The sequence below is a fragment of the Eleginops maclovinus genome, chromosome 10, assembly GCF_036324505.1.
Source record: "Eleginops maclovinus isolate JMC-PN-2008 ecotype Puerto Natales chromosome 10, JC_Emac_rtc_rv5, whole genome shotgun sequence".
Taxonomy (NCBI): domain Eukaryota; kingdom Metazoa; phylum Chordata; class Actinopteri; order Perciformes; family Eleginopidae; genus Eleginops; species Eleginops maclovinus.
Genome location: NC_086358.1, coordinates 4,627,181 through 4,644,796, shown reverse-complemented (window position 1 = coordinate 4,644,796; position 17,616 = coordinate 4,627,181). Strand labels below are relative to the sequence as shown.

Genomic DNA, 17,616 nt, shown 5'->3' with positions numbered 1-17,616 from the left:
CCTCAAACTGGGGGGAAAGACCCTGCAACAAAAAGTTATTTGTTCGTTATTTACTATATGAGGTAAATGCACACGCTCTCTAACTCCCAACAGATTCCGGTAGATTAGGTGATGAAATGCTACAAAATCTGAGGCAATGGTTTGAACATAAGTTATTTATGTTCACGGATATTGATTTTGACAAGTTTTTCCTGCTTCAACTTGTGTTTGTTATGAGAGGTAAATATTTTGCACACTTTTCTTTATATTATTGCTTTTAGAAGTCGACATGCGCTGTTTTTGCGCACGTCTGAAGCTCGCGAGACGGTCTGCGCATTGGGCGCGATACAACCTTTGTGTTTACAACATTTGAAGCGGTTGCACTAACAGTTTTAGCACTACAAGATAGTAAAAAACGAACTTGTTTTATTTGCATGATATGTAGTTGGTGTCTCTTCCTTCTCTGTTTCCGTTGAAGTCACATTTCAGAATTTGAATGAGTTCCTCCTGAAGCTTGTCAGTCATTGAAGATGTCTGATGCTTGGTAAGTTAGCTGCCAAATTGTTGTTGTTTTTTTAACTTGCTGCTGAAGATGCATGTTATTTACATCATGCACATCTCAATGTAAGACACTTGTTTCATTTTAAGCACATTCGTTTCCGTTTTCATGTAGGTTTACGTGAACCTGTACCAAACGTCATTGAAACATCTTTACATTTATTTCTAATTATGTATATGTTTACATCCAAACAAACAAATATGCGAAGAAATACATATGCATGAAAACAAAGGATATACTGCACAATTCGGTATTGCAGCAAACTCTTCAACTTGCATAAAATTAATTAAAACTGTAAAACTGTAAGTTCACCTGACCCACATGTTTTCACCAGAGAGCACTCAGGGTCTAAGCAGCTTTTAACATGTTTGAATGTATGTGTTGTGCATGCATAGGTCTCTGCAATATGCATTTAGTTATACCATATCATTGTCACGGTGGGATTGTTTCTTTCTCAGCACTGCTGAACCTGCAGGAGCCATCAAGGCCATTGACAAGCAATCAGTGCATCAGATCTGCTCAGGACAGGTGGTGCTGACTTTGGCCACTGCTGTCAAAGAGCTGGTGGAGAACAGCATCGATGCAGGGGCCACCAACGTTGGTTAGAATTGATGCACATTGCCCATTCTTTCATATGTCTTTCTTAAAAAGCTGACACAATTTTAGGAAAAAATGTGGAATGAAATGATTCCGATACCGTGTTTCTGCCACTTGTTTCAGATGTCAGGCTGAAGGAGTGTGGAGCTGAACTAGTGGAAGTGTCAGACAATGGCAAAGGAGTAGAAGAGGCAAACTTTGAGGGATTGAGTAAGTGCCAGCTTTGATTATCTCCACCCTATGACTCCAAGCCTAATATTTTTGCTCAAGTGCAACCTATTCTATCTGTTCTGCAGCATTGAAGCATCACACGTCTAAGCTGAGGGACTTCTCCGATCTCATCCATGTGGAAACATTTGGCTTCAGAGGTGAAGCCCTCAGCTCTTTATGTGCTCTGAGGTAAAACTGCAACATTCATTCGGCACATACACATATTTGACCATCTCTCCGTCATATAAACGTACCTTTGACCCCCTGTTTTAGTGGCCTGAGTGTGGTGACATGCCATGAGTCCAGCCAGGTGGGCACCAAGCTGGTGTTTGATCTCAAAGGCCACCTGGTGCAGCAATCCCCTCATCCCCGGCAGCATGGCACCACCGTCAGTCTGCAGCAGCTCTTCTACACCCTGCCTGTTCGGTACAAGGAGTTCCAGCGCAATATTAAGAAGGTCAGTCATCAGAGGCGCGGTCTTATATTTCTGCTCCTTTATATTTACTATAACAAGTTTCTAGTCTTTGGGATTAGATTGTTATACCAAACATGGACCAAAATAGAGACTAGGTGAATAAAAAAATGTAACACTGTAAAAACTGAAACCCGGAGAGAACGTAATACAACTGGAATCCTAACTTTTATATTTTTTTATATATCTTTAACTTCTTGTTTTCGAGCTATAATCAGCTAATTCAATTCCCATCATATATAATCACTAATATTTCATTGTTCTGTATTTTCAGGAGTATGCCAAGATGATACATGTCCTACAGTCCTACTGTATCATCTCTACAGGAGTGCGGATCACCTGCTCCAACCAAAATGGGCAGGGGAAGCGTAGCACGGTGCTCAGCACCACTGGCAGCCAGAGTATGAGGGACAACATAGGGGCCATATTTGGACCAAAACAGGTTGGAACACTGGCGTGAATCAAGAAAATTAAAAGATCGTTCTTGCTTTTTGTGGAGCTGTGCAGTTGAAGTTTTAATCCAAATAGTTTTGTCAAATTAACCCTATTCGTTTTGCTAAATCTTTTCATTTGTCCCGTGTGTAGCTGCAGAGTCTTCTACCTTTTCAGCAAGTGTCTCCTGCAGAAAATATCATTGAGGAATATGGACTGACAGAGGCAGATCTACCCAAACAGCTTTTTACGTGAGTGACACCATCGCATGCAATACCTGTGCATGCTTTTCAAAAAATGCAGTTGATTTATTTTTCTTTCATGCTTTGTTTTGGCAGCATGTCAGGCTTTGTGTCCCGAGCGGACCATGGAGTTGGGAGGAGTTCGACAGACAGGCAGTTCTTTTTCATCAACAACCGGCCGTGTGATCCTGTTAAGGTAATTTAGGTTTAAATCCACCTATTTAGCATTTATAAGCAGTACACCATCATTGAATAACAATGTCATTTCGGCTGAAGGTGCATCCCTAGTCTCAAACACGCCATAGCCTCACGTCTGTTTTGTTTTTCTGGCAGGTGACCAAACTTGTGAATGAAGTGTATCACATGTACAACAGACATCAATATCCCTTTGTTGCCTTGAACATAGCTGTAGCCTCAGGTAGGTAAACAAATGTCTAGTTCTTCCTGAATCCCAGTGGTTACTATCAGTTCTAATGTGTGTTTTTGTGGTTTTACTTCAGAGTGTGTGGATGTGAACGTAACCCCAGACAAACGACAGATTTTCCTTCAGGAGGAGAAACTCCTGCTGGCTATTCTCAAGACCTCTCTCATCAACATGTATGAGTCCGGAGTCAATAAGATCAGCCTGAACTACACACTGAAAAGCATGAGTAAGAACATACGTTAAGCCTGCATAACAAAACATAATATATATTGATATAATAGTTAAGTTGTGTCCCAAAGAGAGATTTTTCAGCCCTTTTATTGACTGCTTTTCTATTTCTAGATACAAAGTCTGCGTCTGAAATCTGTCAGGTTTTCCCATCTAATGAGAACACGCCAGAGCCTGCAGAAGAGAAGGAACATGTGACTCGATGCCCAAAGTCGTCTGTAAACTTTGCCGGTCTAAAAGCTGCTTTTTCAAGTAATCACACATCAAGTCATGGGAACAAGACAAGTGTGGCCAAAGCTGCCAACAGTGGCCCGACACAAAAAACCCTGCAGACTTTTTTCAAGGACACAGTCAGACCTCCTACCTGCAACTCGAAAGCATCTCCTTTGAAAGCCACTAGAGATTTAGCTGAATTCTCCCCGGTGGGAAAGTCAGTGCTAGATGGGTTCAGGTACGGAAAAATGTCATGCAGTGATGCAGACTCTGAAAAAGACAGCACTGTCACTGTGCCATCAGCAGATATTCAGGTTTCTGGACTGGAGATCAGAACTTCTGAGCCAGACACTGACTGTGTTAAACACGAAGAAGAGTCAGATGATATTGACACTGTTCCTGAGCACCTAAAGACTGAGCCTCACACTTCCAATGAGGACTGTCCTGTTAGCCCAGATGCTAAGAGAGCCAGGAAAGAGAAACCAGATTCCCAAATAGAAGACAAATCCAACACTTTTTCAGAATCGGCCTCTACGGTGGATGCTCCAATGTCTCTACCGAAGAGGGCAGTGACCCTCCAGCTTCTCTTTACAAGATCTGTCGGGGAGGGTGAAGAGGTTACAGGACCTGCAGAGACAGAGGGACAGTGACGAGCTGCGCTATCGACGCTTCAGGGCCAAGATCAACCCCGGAGAAAACAACAGTGCAGAGGAAGAGCTGAAGAAAGAGATCAGGTGGGATTTTACTTCAATAGTTTTTGCATAAATGGCCGATATTAAAGCGTGATTGCTACAACATGACGCTTTTTATTTCCTCCCTTCAGTAAAGACATGTTTAAAGAGATGGAGATCATCGGTCAGTTTAACCTGGGCTTCATTATCGCCAAACTGAACTCTGACATCTTCATGATCGACCAGCACGCCACAGATGAGAAATACAACTTTGAGATGCTGCAGCAGCACACTGTGCTCCAGGGACAGAAACTCATAGTGTGAGAATCTGAATCCATTGATGAATTCTGCCTTGTGTTGTTTTACAAATCACTCTTTGACTGATCTATTTTTGTGTTCTCTTTATGTTTGCAGCCCTCAGAAGCTTCACCTCACTGCTGTCAGTGAAAATGTGCTCATGGAAAACATTGAGATTTTCAGGAAGAATGGCTTTGAGTTTCTTATTGATGAGGACGGTATGAACATTTACCTCAAAATGAAAGAGGTTAAACATTTATCTCAGACTCACAACAATTAAGAATGCTTCAAAAAACTAAACCAGCATGTTTCTATTGTGCCTGCAGGTCAGGTGATGGAGAGGGTAAAGCTGGTATCTCTGCCCACCAGTAAAAACTGGACCTTTGGCCCTGGCGACATAGAAGAGCTGATCTTCATGTTGAGTGACAGCCCGGGGGTCATGTGTCGACCGTCCCGCGTCAGGCAGATGTTTGCCTCCCGAGCTTGTCGGAAATCTGTGAGTTAATGCACTTTTAAGTATTAACAGATATTTACACAAACCAGGTCTTGGCTTTGAATCATCCCTATTCTATTATTTCCCTCCTTGGTCATTGGTAAGTAAATTATGCACACATTGTTGAATGTTTAGGCAATTTAGAACAACATTTTTATACCTATTACTTTAAAAAGAATAACATGTCTTTGCCTTTTTTTGTTTTCCAGTAGCGAATGGTTTCTCTTGATTTCCTTGTACTATTAAAAAGACAGAAGAACAGAAAGAAACAGAAATTATTTTCAGAGGCGCTGGATTAACTTGTATATAGACACATTAGATAACATTGCTATTTTCTTGGCACATTGTGTATTGTTTTGTTTGTGTCCATATTCAGGTGATGATCGGCACTGCTCTGAGCGTCACTGAGATGAAGAAGCTCCTGGTTCATATGGGGGAGATCGAGCAACCCTGGAACTGTCCTCACGGCAGGCCCACCATGAGACACCTCGCCAACCTGGACATCATCTCACAAGACTGACAACGAAACCACACTGGCTTAAAATGACTAGAACCCAGATCATTTCTGCTAAACATCACCCTTGCCCTTATTCACACAAGTGCAAACCATAGCTGCTGTATTTCTGTATGGTTCAAATTCTTGCTTTTTATAATGTTTTTCTCATTTTTGTTCTGATTGTATTTGTTATTGGCGTTAATAAACATAATGTGTCACTATTAGTGTTATTAGTTGTGTTCATTTAAGATTTGTACCTTCCGCTCTTTTGCCCTTTTTGACTGATATCTCTTGCCGTAGTTTGTGAGCGTTCGTTACCGTTGCTATGGTGAGGATCCTGGCTTGCGCGACAGACAGGTAAATAAACAGCGCAAAATGAAACGAGGGAAAGAAAACATAAATAAAAGTACGATAAAAAACACAAAGCAGAGCGGAAACGCAGACCTACCTCGCACAGCGGAAGAGACAAACATAAGGAAAGTAGTGCGCTGTCCCGCTCGTTTACCAGTGAATTCAGCGGATGTGGACCTCAAAGATGACGATATTTATGAACTTCCCACGTTTATTAACTTAATTGTACAAAGGTAAATCACTCTTACCATTCATGACTTTATTACTGTTTTAGTTCAATTATTTCGGTTGTCCAAACCCAGCTGGGAATTCATTTGTAGCATGTTGCTTTTGACAGATATGAAGGGGAAACCTGTGATGGCCCCTTTCATGGAGAAGGGGTTGCTTGTTTTGAAGGAGGCCATATGTACAAGGTACTGTTTTAAATAACGTCACATTTCTTCTTTGTGTAGTTTATTTCCGAGAAAGCTTCCTAAAGTAGATCAAAGCAAAAGCAATGGGACGCAATATGTTACAGAGCAGTCAATGAATACTTCAGCCTATTGATAAACATGTATAAATTGTCCATTCACTTCCATACACATACAGTATATTTGCAACCACTGCAAATATACTGTATTTTCATGAGGAAAGGGTTTATAATATGTTTCTTTAGTTGTATTATCTGTCACTCTCAAATCCCTAGTTATGTATAGTATTATTATGTATGTTTATCTATGCTCCAGTGTCTATAACTTCACATAAAAACTATTATAACTAACATATTTTTCGACTGAAGGGTATGTTTTCCAATGGACATATGGATGGACTTGGTGTCTTTACACAGGCAGGCGGATTAAAATATGAGGTATGGAAAACAATATTATTTAAAGTCGGTCAGTATGCAATTGCCATTCAAACTTTAAATAAAACTGAGTCTGGGAGCATACAACAATCAGTAGCTGACAGGGGATAATCACATTTTTTCATCTAAATTTATAATCCAAAAGGGACAATTTGTACACAACATGCTGGTGGGACAGGGCACCTTCACCTGGCAGGATGGCAGCTCCTATGTGGGGGAAGTACAAAATGCTATAAGACATGGGACTGGAACCTACACATGTCCAACCAATGGAGTGTCGTACACAGGGCAGTGGGACCAGGGCAAGAGGCACGGAAAGGTATGAACCACAAACTCAAATCAGGCATAGTCTTTTGAGATTTCCCCTCTGTGATTGGTTCTCTTTTTGTTAGGGTGAAGTGTATTATAACCAGGATAAGACATCTTGGTACAAAGGAGACTGGGTGAAGAACAACAGAGAAGGATGGGGAACAAGATGGTATGTATGCAGAACAGAGTTTAATATTTACCTCAGTGATATTTAAACCCGCTATAGATCATATCTGTGATTTTACAGCTACCCCTCTGGTAACACTTATTCCGGTGAGTGGAAGAACAACCTGAGACATGGAAAAGGCACCATGAGCTGGCTTAAACTCGGACAGCAGTATGTTGGGATGTGGCAGAATGGAGTCCAGGTATGACAGCGAACCATAACCTTTCCATATTGCACACATTTCAATATTTTTTTAACTTTTAAAAGAAGTAATCCTGTTAATGTTTTTGTTCTTGTAGCATGGGAGAGGCACGCAGGTCTGGATCCTGAGGCGCACGGATGCATCCCAGTATTCCCAGAGAAATCAGTACACTGGGGATTTCGATCTGGGTCAGAGGAGCGGTCAGGGTACCTTTAACTACGCTGGGGGTGCGATCTATGAAGGAGAATGGAGGAATAATAAAAAACATGGGAAGGTAAATCAATACAATATGATATATTTCCCCCCAAATCAGTAAAATGAAAAAAAGATTGGAAAAGTAGAAAATATTGTAAATGCTTTAAGAGTGCATTCGAAATAGGAGAACATACTCGTGGTACACAGTATTTAATAGTGTTTTTAAAAGAGACTTTATGCTTCATAGGGAATATTCACCTTTGAGGATGGACATGTTTTTGAAGGAGAGTTTGTGGACAATCAGATGGTGACAAACAACCTGAACGGAAACACAGCTCCCACTCCTCGACCTGGTGAAACACCTACAGCTATACAGTAATTAACCATGTGGTAGAATCTGAAATCCACAATTGCACAATTGCTGTTTTCTATCTTGTCACAGGCTCATCTATCTTAGGACCAGACATGGCTCTAAACATCGAATGTCTCCTGGAGAAAATCCCTGAGAGAAATCGTGACACCGAGCGCAGAGAGGTCGGGAGCCAATTCAGCTTTCAACATCCCCACACCTCCTCATTATTATCCCTGATACTGTGTCTCGTGTGTACCAGGTGGAGTGTGTGGTGCTGAGGCAGGCCAGAGAGCTGAGGTCCGTCTATAGTTTCTACAGCCGACTGGGCCATGCCCCCTCCCCAGATAACAGCTTCCTGATGTCGCGCCTGCAGCTCTGGCGCCTGCTCAAAGACTGCAACGTCCACCATCACGGCGTCACTCTCACACAGATAGACCATTTCATCAGAGGTGAAATCTCACTGACATACCATATAACATCAGTAGCTTTACAACTCGAGTAGTAGTTATGCTTGATGTGTGTTCTGTGTGTCTCAGGGGATGCTACAACAGCAGAGATCCACTCTCCTTTCACTCCCATGCTTCTGCGCAGGACCCTCAGCTGTCTAGTTGTTGTGGCCTATCACATCTACCACAAGGACATGGTGTAAGGAAGGACTTCTGACAGATGGACAGATTATTTCAGGAGTTGGAATTATCTCATTCATTTAGTAAAAAAGAGCAGATTTCTGTTTCTATTGACACTTTTCTCTTTATTCTGATATAACAGTTTGTGATCAACAAAAAAGTGAAATATTATCTACTAACAACTATCATGAACTTGCTAAATGAAAGTGTCAACTGCATTGTTTAATGAGCCTATTACCAGGCTAACATTTAGCTCAAAGCACAGTTTATCTAACCAAAAAGCAGCTCTATTGATGTTAGACATGCTAGCATTTTACTACGCAACATGGAGACTCAGAATAACTTCCCCAGCAAGGAATAAAACGGGGACACAATATCATATAAATGTTTCAATTATAAATACAAATACATTTTTATCCTTTGCAAGAGATTTTGAGCTGAACACACCAGTTCTGCTCCTCTTTTCACAGGTCACAAAACCACCTTCTGTCAGCCTGCTTTTCCAAACTGATGACGGACGACATCCTTCCTAACGCCACGAATGTGAAAGGTGCTTACAAAATAATATTAAAGACTCCACTGTACAAGTAAAGGATGATAAGGGACATGAAAACAGATTTTAACACAGCATCAGATGAGTTATTATTCTATCTGGTTATTATCAGTCTTCAGATTCCCAGACACGGGTTGCTTATATCTATATTATGCAACATATCTCATTCACTTTCTGTGTGGATCCAGGCTTCCTGTTTAGGCATCCAGATGGTGCAGTGGTGGCTGCCAGTTACTTAGAGAAGTGCTGGGAAGTCTATCAGGATTTCTGCAGAGTCAGGGCAGAACCCAGAGAGGACCGGACCGCGACCTGCCGACACCTGCTGTGGATGTTCAAGGTGCAACACACTGCAGCACAAAAATTACCAAACACATTTACCTCTTATTTCCTCTCTTAACGAGAAGACTGCAGGTGAATAGAATGGATGACCATGATCTCTCGTGTTACAAGTTTTAACAAAACACATGTAGGCCGTTTATCTACATCACATGAATAGAAAAACACATTTTAACCAGCTTCATTGTTAAAGACAGTGTGTTGATTTATTTTATTTGCCCTGCCAGGACCTCCATCTGCTGGACAGTAACCTGACCACAGGCAGATTGCTGCAGATCATCACTGCAGAGAACCAGGACCCCCTCAACCTGTCCTCCTGTCTGGATCTGGAGGTCAGATCAGGATTGGGTGCACTCATTCATTGTTTCTCTGCTCATCCTCATTGTGCATTCCTTCGCCCTCTCCTTATCGCTTTTGTTGTCCCCAATTTCAGATTACATTCCTGGAGTTTTTCGAGGTACTTCTGGGCTCTGCTGAAGTGAAGTGTCAGCAGGTTTCGCCATCCGGCGCTGAAATCAAACCAAGGAGCGATCTACCTCAGGTGGCGGTTTTCAGATGTCATTTTTTCTGATATTTTTCAACATACCATGCTATGGCATTATTTTACATAGACCCACCTTGATGTGAAAAGCTAAAACATTGTTTCCAATATTCAGTATTCTTATCAGTATTGTCTCACCCCTGTTGTTAATAAAGATGACACGTGCTGCGTGGCTGGCTGAAATCTTTAATAACAAAAAATGTCATTTATTTCTCACCGTAGACGAGTGACACGGCAGAAGTATCCACTGCTCAAGACGTGGAGGGTCAACAACAGGACAGAGAGAGACCTCAGTCTGCAGGTTGGTTTTCCTCGATTTTATTCTCTATCAAATAATGTTTTATATGTTTGTACTTGGATTTTAGTTTTGATATGAATGTACAAATCGTAGAAAAGAACATCAACACCCTTCATAGGTCCTTAGAGCGAAAGCCAGGACATTACATTCATTGCATTAACTCTATATTTAATACATCATGTGTTATATTACCTCTAGGTCCTATAGATGGAGGAAAGGGTGTTCAAACCACAGGGATGAGAGCCAAAGACCATGAGGGGGAGATCTGGAATCAGACGATACATAAATTCTTCAACCACTTCTTCTTCCCGGCTTTTGAACATTACCAGTTAGTGTCCAGAAACATGAAGCAGGAAAAGCTCCAGCAGGACTCCCAGAGACACATCGCTGTGGCCCAGGCCCGACAAACTGCCAGGTAGTACAGTATTATATAGGAAATGTCTATAAGTATAGTTTATATGTATCACCAGTGATTTTGTTCCTACCAAAGGACGATATTCTCATCTTCATGGAGCCGTTTTGGATTTCTTAACCCTTACATTGTGTGTAGAAATAGTCTGAGTGGAAAATACAATAGGAAAGATAACATGTTTTGATCGACTTAGGGAACTGCAGGTGTCAGAGCCAATAAGAGACAAGAAAACAAGCTAGGCCGGTAAGAGTAGAGATAATAAGACAGGATATATAACATCTATGTGCAAGTATGATATGTAATAAATATACATCCAATGTTGGAGTCTTTTGGGGATTTTACAAGGTGCTTTAATAAATGAAAGCCATACTTCTGATGCATAAACACAACCACCAGATGGCGCCTCATCACGCTCGCCTTTCCAGTTTTACCTCTGCCTTTTTGTCTTAAGTGATTCTGCTGCGGCTTTACTCACATTTTTGCTTTGCTATAGATATGCTAATGCTCATGTTTTGCTGTGTATTGTGTTACAGGTAGAGGAAGAGGAAGCTGATGATCGCGGCCAATAGATATAAAATATCCCAAACACAGCGAGTAAAACAATCATTGAGCCACTTCCTGGTTGTAACGAGAGCTTTATTCATTAAAGACTATTAATTTCCAGGAATCTAAAAAACAAAAAAGAATCACAGATTTTTTCTCCAAAGAGTAGAAGTCAATATATGTAAAAAGATAAAAATATAAATGTAAGTAAAATACACATTAGAGGGGAGGGGTGAAGACCATGAGGTCACTCGGACAGACCGACTGACGTATCCGGTCCTTCATGTCCGGGGTGAAGAGGAGCATGTCACACTCGGCCGCCTGCGTCTGTAGAAAAGGAACAAAAAATGCAGAATAAATATTCAGCAACGATAAAGCCGAAATAAAAAGAATGACTATTTAGAAGTATAGAAATAAAAGTACAAAAGGGGAAAATTGACCTGTGGTGACTGAAGACATAACAGTAAAGGCACCGCTGGACGTGCTGTGGTGAACATAAAACAAGTATAAGTTGGGGAGGGGGGGGGGGGACATTTTCAGATTAAATGTGCAGTTAAACAAAAACCAGAAGAGAGCACAGTGTGGTAATCCCGCACATCATAAAAACACTTCCTCTAAAAGCTGCAGCAGATATTTCAGAAGAGTGTTTTATATTTTTAGAGTCCAAAATAATTTACAATAATGATTTTATCTGGCTTATAGAAAATAGAAGTAGAAGTAGAAATCCGGCCTGCCGCAGCTTTAGTGTCCGTTAGTGTTGTTAGGGAATCAAACGCAGGTGTGCACAGCGCGAGTGCATGCACGGTACCTATGGGCATCAATCATACCTGGTTCCCCGTGAGAAAGCAGGTCCTCTGATGGACCTCCGGGACTCTCCATCTCTGCATCCACTGCCATGGGGGACACTGTCTCTATGGCAACTGAAGCCTGCGGCGACAGGCTGCATCTCAACGAGGGCTGGAGGTAACGCTCAAAGTCCAACTCGGGAATTTCCTGAAATAAAAAAAGAATAACTAGCGATTGTGCGGACGGGATTTTAGCCTCTGTAGACCATTTACATGCACAAAACATATATAACACACTACAGGGAAGCAGGAGAGGGCACCTTTAATATATAAAGAAGGAAAATGTGTTTACCTCCAAAACTGAGGCGTCAGGTGTCTGGCACACAGACTCTGGAGAAGGGAGGTCCACGTCTACGGCCTCAGCCGGTTCCTCCCGCTCCTCCACTACAGAAATGGACGGAACTGAGCATACAGGTGTGGGGGGGCTCACTTCAGGAACAGCTGTGTTTTCCTGCATGGAGACTGTTGGGGGTGCAGGGCTTTCTTCAGGCCGAGTGTCGTCTGAACGCACGTCCTGGACGGGGGAGAAACAGAGGGAGACGTCTTTGTTTTGGCTCCACGATGCCAGAGGAGTGCCGCGCTGAGACCTGGGTGTTTGTGCCGGGGTTTCTCTGAGGGTAAGACGGAGGAGGGCGGGAGTTTGGAGAGTATGAGCGGGAGAGGCGGCGGAGGGGACGGGGGTCTGTGCCAGAGCGAGGGACTGCCGAGGGACTCTTCTGGGGGTGAGGTAGTTGGAGGAGGGGGAGGCCTGAGGCTGCAAGGCGATGCTCGGGCGGCTGGATCTCCTCACTGAACCTACAGACAACATGAACATGTTTTTTTTAGCCATGGTTGTGTACTTATTGTCTTTAATGTAGGGGTAGGACTAAAAAGAATTCTGATTCTGAAAACGCTGACAAAACGACCTGAAAATCAAGTCATTTTCTCTCACCTCCTGGCGGTCGGGCCGGGCTCTCCACCTGGAAGAAACCTCCGTCGAACACCACCTGGTCGGCGGGTTTGGGCTCTGCTTCAGGCTGTGGTTCCTGAGAGTTTAAGGTTGGGCTTTCCTCATCGTTCCCAGCATCCTTTGCTGCTTTCGCGGCCTCGGCTGCCTGCTGTTTGGCTTTCATGGCCGCTTTCACAGCAGCCAGGCGAGACTTTGCTCCTGCTGCTTTGGTGCCGCCGGGTTTGGCAGGTGCAGCTGAGGGTTTCTATCAAAAACACATGAAGGGTTTAATGTCTTTCTATCCAAACAGCACACACTATTTGGTGTATATGCACAGCAAAGAGTCTTTACCTTCACTGCTTTCCTCTGTTGCGGTAATGGCTTGTGCTCCTCCACCCAGCCTCGGCTCTCTGCTGCTTTGAGAGCGTCAAACTTTTTGTACACATCCTCTACCTTGAAACAGCACAAGTACAACATATAAATAAATAGCATTCTTCTGACTTTGCTGAAATTGCTTGTGGTCTTGTGATGCACCCACCTGGTAGTACACCATGTCCCAGAATCCCTGCAGGTCGGTGCAGGTGGTGATCTTCTCGCCTCGGCCCAGGTCGCAGTCGTCCACCAGACCACCGAACTGTTTGAAACGCTCCTTCATCAGCAGCCTGGCCTGGCCTACGACTGTCCGCATACTGTCCCTCACTAACCAGGGAAGAGAAGGAAAGACACTGAATTAGAATTGCTTTTTAGGGAACAATTCTCCCAGTTAAAACCCCGACATTAAGTCACATATTCAGCCGTCACACTCACTCTCTTCTGGGATGGACTCGTCTTCCACTTTCGGCTCCCAGACGACACAGAGAGCTGTCAGTGCGTGTGTCTCTTTGGATATTTCAGATCTGAATAATACAAAAAAGAAATGTTTGACTTTGAATCACCTACAAAAATAAAATCAGAGATGCATATATTTTAAGTATTCTACCTGAAGTATGGGACGTCATGCTGTGTTTCCAGGGGGTTGCCTGGAGACGGAGGGGCCGTTGTTAGGGAGGTTTGAGGAGGAGAGAGTCGAGGGGATTTGGGGGGAGAGGGTCCGCTTAGCTCAGCCAGAGGCTCGATGTTGAAGGTGGGAACCTCTGGAATAAGGAAGCTTGGGCTAGGAAGAGACAACATGGCGTTTAGAGAGGAAACATCTCAAGGTTTTAAATCACACACATTTTTCAAGACAACTCCTAAGACAAAAGAAATCTCTGGTGCCATCAGGTTTAATATTTAATGCCATGTGCTTATATGCAAACACGTTCATGATTATTGAATGTTTAACCAACAGAGAAGAGGGAAAGCAGGCTGACCTCGGTGTGAGGAAAGCGTCTGCAGAGCGAGGAGTGAGAGGCTCGAACTTGAAGTTAGACCAGCTGGTAGGAGCCTTAAAAATAAAATCCGTCGGAGCAAAAGAAGACAAGGAGGGTGGCGCGTCGACGGGATCCTCGGCAGGGATGGAGTCGGCTGGAGCTTGGTCGACCACCATGTCTTCCTCTGGCTCCTGTTTTTCAGGCACCTACAGGCACCACACAGAAAGAGAAAACTAATTAATCAAAGTCATATCATAGTGGTAAAAACCAGGATTAAACAAGGGCTGCATCTTATTTTTTTGCATTCAGGGCTGCTACTGGTGGTTGTTAAACTAATTATCAGTCAGTTTCATTAGTGGGTAGCATTCAGAAGTTGATAGTCAAATTTTCAAACCATAAAAAAGGTACCAACTTCATTTACAGCTGTGTAAAACTCACAGAAAGGCTCACCTCGGGCACAGCAGGCTCCACAGTGTTTTCAGCTTCTGTAAATTAAAGGAGAAATACATTAAGTTAAACATTTATAGAATAAAAGAAAATTAAGCAACCGTCTGAGTAGTTCGATGGCTCTTTATCAAGATGTACTGGTACCTTTAAAGTTCTTTTCTTGGTCAGAAGGGGGGGCCACATGGTTGACAAACGCTCTGCTCCTTGTGGTTCTTACATCTGAGTGATGAGAAGAGAAATGAACATGGTTTACAGACCTCCCACCTGTAGCTCTGCTTGCTTTGATGCTCACATCTGAAGTGTTTTTAAAGTTTCAATGCCAATAAAACGTTCAGAAAATGTCCACGGCTCCGTGTTTACCTGCAGGCTTGCCCTTAGGTTTGTCTTTCACTACAGGAGCGGCTGTAACAGGAGGCCTGTTGGCTGATCTGGTCGACGTAGCTCGTACGACCGGCTCCACTACAGTAGGAATGACCGAGAGACTCAGAATGAGATGCAAATAAGGGAACACAATAGGGGGAAACCAATCCCAAAGCTGATCCTAGGGTCAGGTTTTGTGCTTTTTTTTGTATTGCTCACCTGCACAAACTTTGATCTTGGTAGCAGCCGGCGCCGGTGCAAGTGCAGGCTTGACAGGAGCGACCCGGCTCCTGGTTGATCTTTCCACAGCAGGTTGAACTAAAGGAGGAGAGGAAGGTCAGATCTTAAATACGACAAGTTACTGAAAACAATAGGTTTTAGTTAAAGCGTTGGGAGATCCGATTTATTTACCTTTCTTTGTTGCAGTGTGTGTGTTTTGCATCTTTAGAGGCTGTGGGAGATTTAGTGGGAGAAAAAGCACAACAAAGTTTATATTAGCTTCAGTTTTATGTAAGTTAATATGGGAACATATGAGAAGATATCTTATTACGTTTTGGACTTGCTGCTGCTGTTTCATTGATCGAGTGACTCTGATGCTCTGGGATGCCGTCGTGTTCAATTTTGCCTGGAATACAAGAACAGATTAGACATAGATCGCTGGGATCGTAAAAACAGCTGCCACAGGAGCTACAGTGTCGTGTACAGTTCAAGCTGGTGCTTTGATAACCCCCCCTCACCTCCTTAGCTCTGGTTGAGGCAGCTGGGACAGTGGGCAGAGGGGCGATGGTAAGACTGTCCTTTGGATGAAACAGACCCGTCTTAAAAACCCCTTTACGCTCCTTTTCCCTCATTTCCTTCTCCTTCTCGAGAGTCTTGCGCTCTTTCCAACGCTGGAGCTGTTTCAGCCTCTCTTCTACAGCCATATCTGTGAGGAAATTAAAGGGTTAGAGTCCCTTATTGTGAGCAAGTTAATATGCTTAAGTAGTAGCTATGATGATAACCAAAGCCATACTTTTAGCAGACGTTGCCTTGTTCACTGTCTTCTCCTGAATAATTGACATGCTGGTCATTGTGGTGGAGGCGTCCAGGGAAGACATCTCCAGCTCTGGGAGTTTATCCAGCTGTCTGCGTGTGTTCATGGTGCGTTGTCTGTTCTCCTTCTGGGACTGAGACCTCCTGCGCGACATTTTCACCCTAAGCATCGACACACTGGTGTCCCGCTGGCGCAGGTGAGCAAATCGAGAATCCATGTTCAGGTATCTGGAGTAAAGAGGACCAGAATACAAGGTGTTATGACAGGTATTGGAAGGGCCAACATGCACAAAAAGATTAATGATCAGGGTCTTAATAAAAACGAGAGGATTTAAAAACTAAAGATGTGTTAGCATCTGTTTTTAAACTGTGTCAAATATAATTACTCAACTGGTATAAAGAGATCAGACTAACTAAGATTAGATTGCTTTCATCACAGCAACATGTAAACAAATCATTGCACATAATGTGGTAATGAAAAATTGCTAAAAATAAACAAACAGAATATAAACATCTCAAAATATAAACTAATGTCTTGACTGACTGTGCATAGGAATTGGACACAAAATGCATGGCTTTACCTGACTATTATTCTCATATCCGATCAATTTCCTCTATGACTTTTTAGTCAGCTAAAGTCATTAACAATGAGGTGAAATGATCATCAGGATTTACCTGAAACTAGCAGCCCATTCTCAAAAAACACATGATGGTTTTTAAATCGTCTTAACGTTAACGATAAACTCCTCAGTGCTCAGCTGTCTGTTCCCTAACGTGTCTGACAGGTAACGTTGAGCTGACCTTCAAAGCTAAAGTTTACTTTAATATTAACCAAAACTAAAAACGGAAAACACAAAAGGGGAGAAAACACGTTGTAACGTTGATGTATGATGAAACCCTCTCCATGGACAAAGTACACACCAGTGTAACGTGACCTATCAAAAACCAGTGGTCCAAAATCCAACGCAAAGTAAAGTGGATTTAACCATCTTATCCCATTACCATGTGATTAATGTTACACATCCCGCACCAATTACTGTAACAGTTAACGTGAAGTTCGTTAGATGATATGGTTTAGAAAGGCAACATGTAGCTTACGTTAGCACAGTTAGCTAAAGGATCTAAACAAACGTTACCGCGGTAGTTCAGCTCGTCACGAAGAGGAGGAAATGTTCCGTTAGCAACGAAATATCTCCATACCTTTAAGGAATTATATAATAACATATCCATCTTACCTTGCTCTTCTGAAAAAAACACTTAAAAAAACTTCCTTTTCTGGTCGGCCAGTAAAAAAACTTACTGCTCAACGGACAGGCAGTCCAGTCAGAATAACACAACAAACATGGCGGGTGACTTTTTGAATTTCATCAAGGTTGATTCTGATTGGCTGAACATGGGATGGCGAGTGCTGATTGGTCCTTTCTTTGTTCCTCTTCTCTGATTTGTAAGTGTAGGATTTGCTGCCACCTATTGGAGTGGGAAGTGTCCATTTAACATGTTCTCTTTATTAGTCGTTGGGTCGAGAGGCTAAATATAAAAATAGCACTGCTCAATGGCCCGTGGAAGCAGAGTTTAAATGTGCTCCTTATTTTATTGAATCGATTATTGATTATG

General features: G+C 42.7%; 3 protein-coding genes across 4 annotated transcripts; 2 read left to right on the top strand and 1 right to left on the bottom strand.

The window, feature by feature from the left end:
• The first annotated feature begins 308 nt into the window (after nucleotides 1-308).
• Nucleotides 309-5,522, top strand: pms2 (PMS1 homolog 2, mismatch repair system component). Its single transcript, XM_063893135.1, is given in 16 exon segments — nucleotides 309-523; nucleotides 997-1,139; nucleotides 1,259-1,345; nucleotides 1,432-1,534; nucleotides 1,619-1,802; nucleotides 2,092-2,259; nucleotides 2,403-2,500; nucleotides 2,588-2,687; nucleotides 2,825-2,909; nucleotides 2,992-3,141; nucleotides 3,258-3,928; nucleotides 3,930-4,090; nucleotides 4,180-4,347; nucleotides 4,442-4,542; nucleotides 4,651-4,820; nucleotides 5,194-5,522. Coding segments are annotated over 16 exon segments (2,547 nt in total). The 5' UTR covers nucleotides 309-509; the 3' UTR covers nucleotides 5,338-5,522.
• Nucleotides 5,523-5,649: 127 nt separating this feature from the next.
• rsph10b (radial spoke head 10 homolog B) lies at nucleotides 5,650-11,537 on the top strand. Its single transcript, XM_063892371.1, has 18 exons — nucleotides 5,650-5,897; nucleotides 6,002-6,077; nucleotides 6,443-6,511; nucleotides 6,654-6,827; nucleotides 6,901-6,986; nucleotides 7,065-7,185; nucleotides 7,283-7,459; nucleotides 7,628-7,733; nucleotides 7,823-7,914; nucleotides 7,992-8,181; nucleotides 8,269-8,377; nucleotides 8,829-8,908; nucleotides 9,100-9,248; nucleotides 9,475-9,579; nucleotides 9,681-9,788; nucleotides 10,011-10,089; nucleotides 10,285-10,501; nucleotides 11,032-11,537. Exons 1-18 carry the CDS (start codon nucleotides 5,689-5,691, stop codon nucleotides 11,033-11,035), a joined length of 2,151 nt encoding a protein of 716 aa, XP_063748441.1. The 5' UTR covers nucleotides 5,650-5,688; the 3' UTR covers nucleotides 11,036-11,537.
• On the bottom strand, nucleotides 10,943-17,345 carry dlgap5 (discs, large (Drosophila) homolog-associated protein 5). 2 transcript variants are annotated; one of them, XM_063892369.1, is made up of 19 exons: nucleotides 17,238-17,345; nucleotides 15,983-16,230; nucleotides 15,708-15,895; nucleotides 15,521-15,595; nucleotides 15,382-15,421; nucleotides 15,190-15,288; nucleotides 14,971-15,069; nucleotides 14,755-14,829; nucleotides 14,602-14,648; nucleotides 14,164-14,369; nucleotides 13,794-13,967; nucleotides 13,622-13,710; nucleotides 13,353-13,513; nucleotides 13,166-13,267; nucleotides 12,818-13,079; nucleotides 12,179-12,681; nucleotides 11,869-12,034; nucleotides 11,482-11,525; nucleotides 10,945-11,368 (listed from the first exon to the last, which is right to left on the bottom strand). In XM_063892369.1, exons 2-19 carry the CDS (start codon nucleotides 16,218-16,220, stop codon nucleotides 11,261-11,263), a joined length of 2,676 nt encoding a protein of 891 aa, XP_063748439.1. In that variant the 5' UTR covers nucleotides 16,221-16,230; nucleotides 17,238-17,345; the 3' UTR covers nucleotides 10,945-11,260. The 2 variants fall into 2 exon arrangements, with proteins under 2 accessions (XP_063748440.1, XP_063748439.1); XM_063892370.1 differs by lacking the exon at nucleotides 11,482-11,525 and having other exon boundaries at nucleotides 10,943-11,368.
• Between the last annotated feature and the right edge of the window lie 271 nt (nucleotides 17,346-17,616).

Excerpts from the sequence above, each read along its gene's own strand:
- rsph10b (XM_063892371.1), top strand. The coding sequence starts at position 5,689 with ATGAAACGAGGGAAAGAAAACATAAATAAAAGTACGATAAAAAACACA. Across the intron at positions 6,512-6,653 it reads CAGGCGGATTAAAATATGAG|GGACAATTTGTACACAACAT; the intron begins GTATGGAAAACA and ends ATAATCCAAAAG. Across the intron at positions 10,090-10,284 it reads AGAGAGACCTCAGTCTGCAG|GTCCTATAGATGGAGGAAAG; the intron begins GTTGGTTTTCCT and ends TATTACCTCTAG.
- dlgap5 (XM_063892369.1), bottom strand. The coding sequence starts at position 16,220 with ATGGATTCTCGATTTGCTCACCTGCGCCAGCGGGACACCAGTGTGTCG. Across the intron at positions 15,070-15,189 it reads CAAGATCAAAGTTTGTGCAG|TGGAGCCGGTCGTACGAGCT; the intron begins GTGAGCAATACA and ends TTCCTACTGTAG. Across the intron at positions 13,968-14,163 it reads GACGCTTTCCTCACACCGAG|CCCAAGCTTCCTTATTCCAG; the intron begins GTCAGCCTGCTT and ends GTCTCTTCCTAG.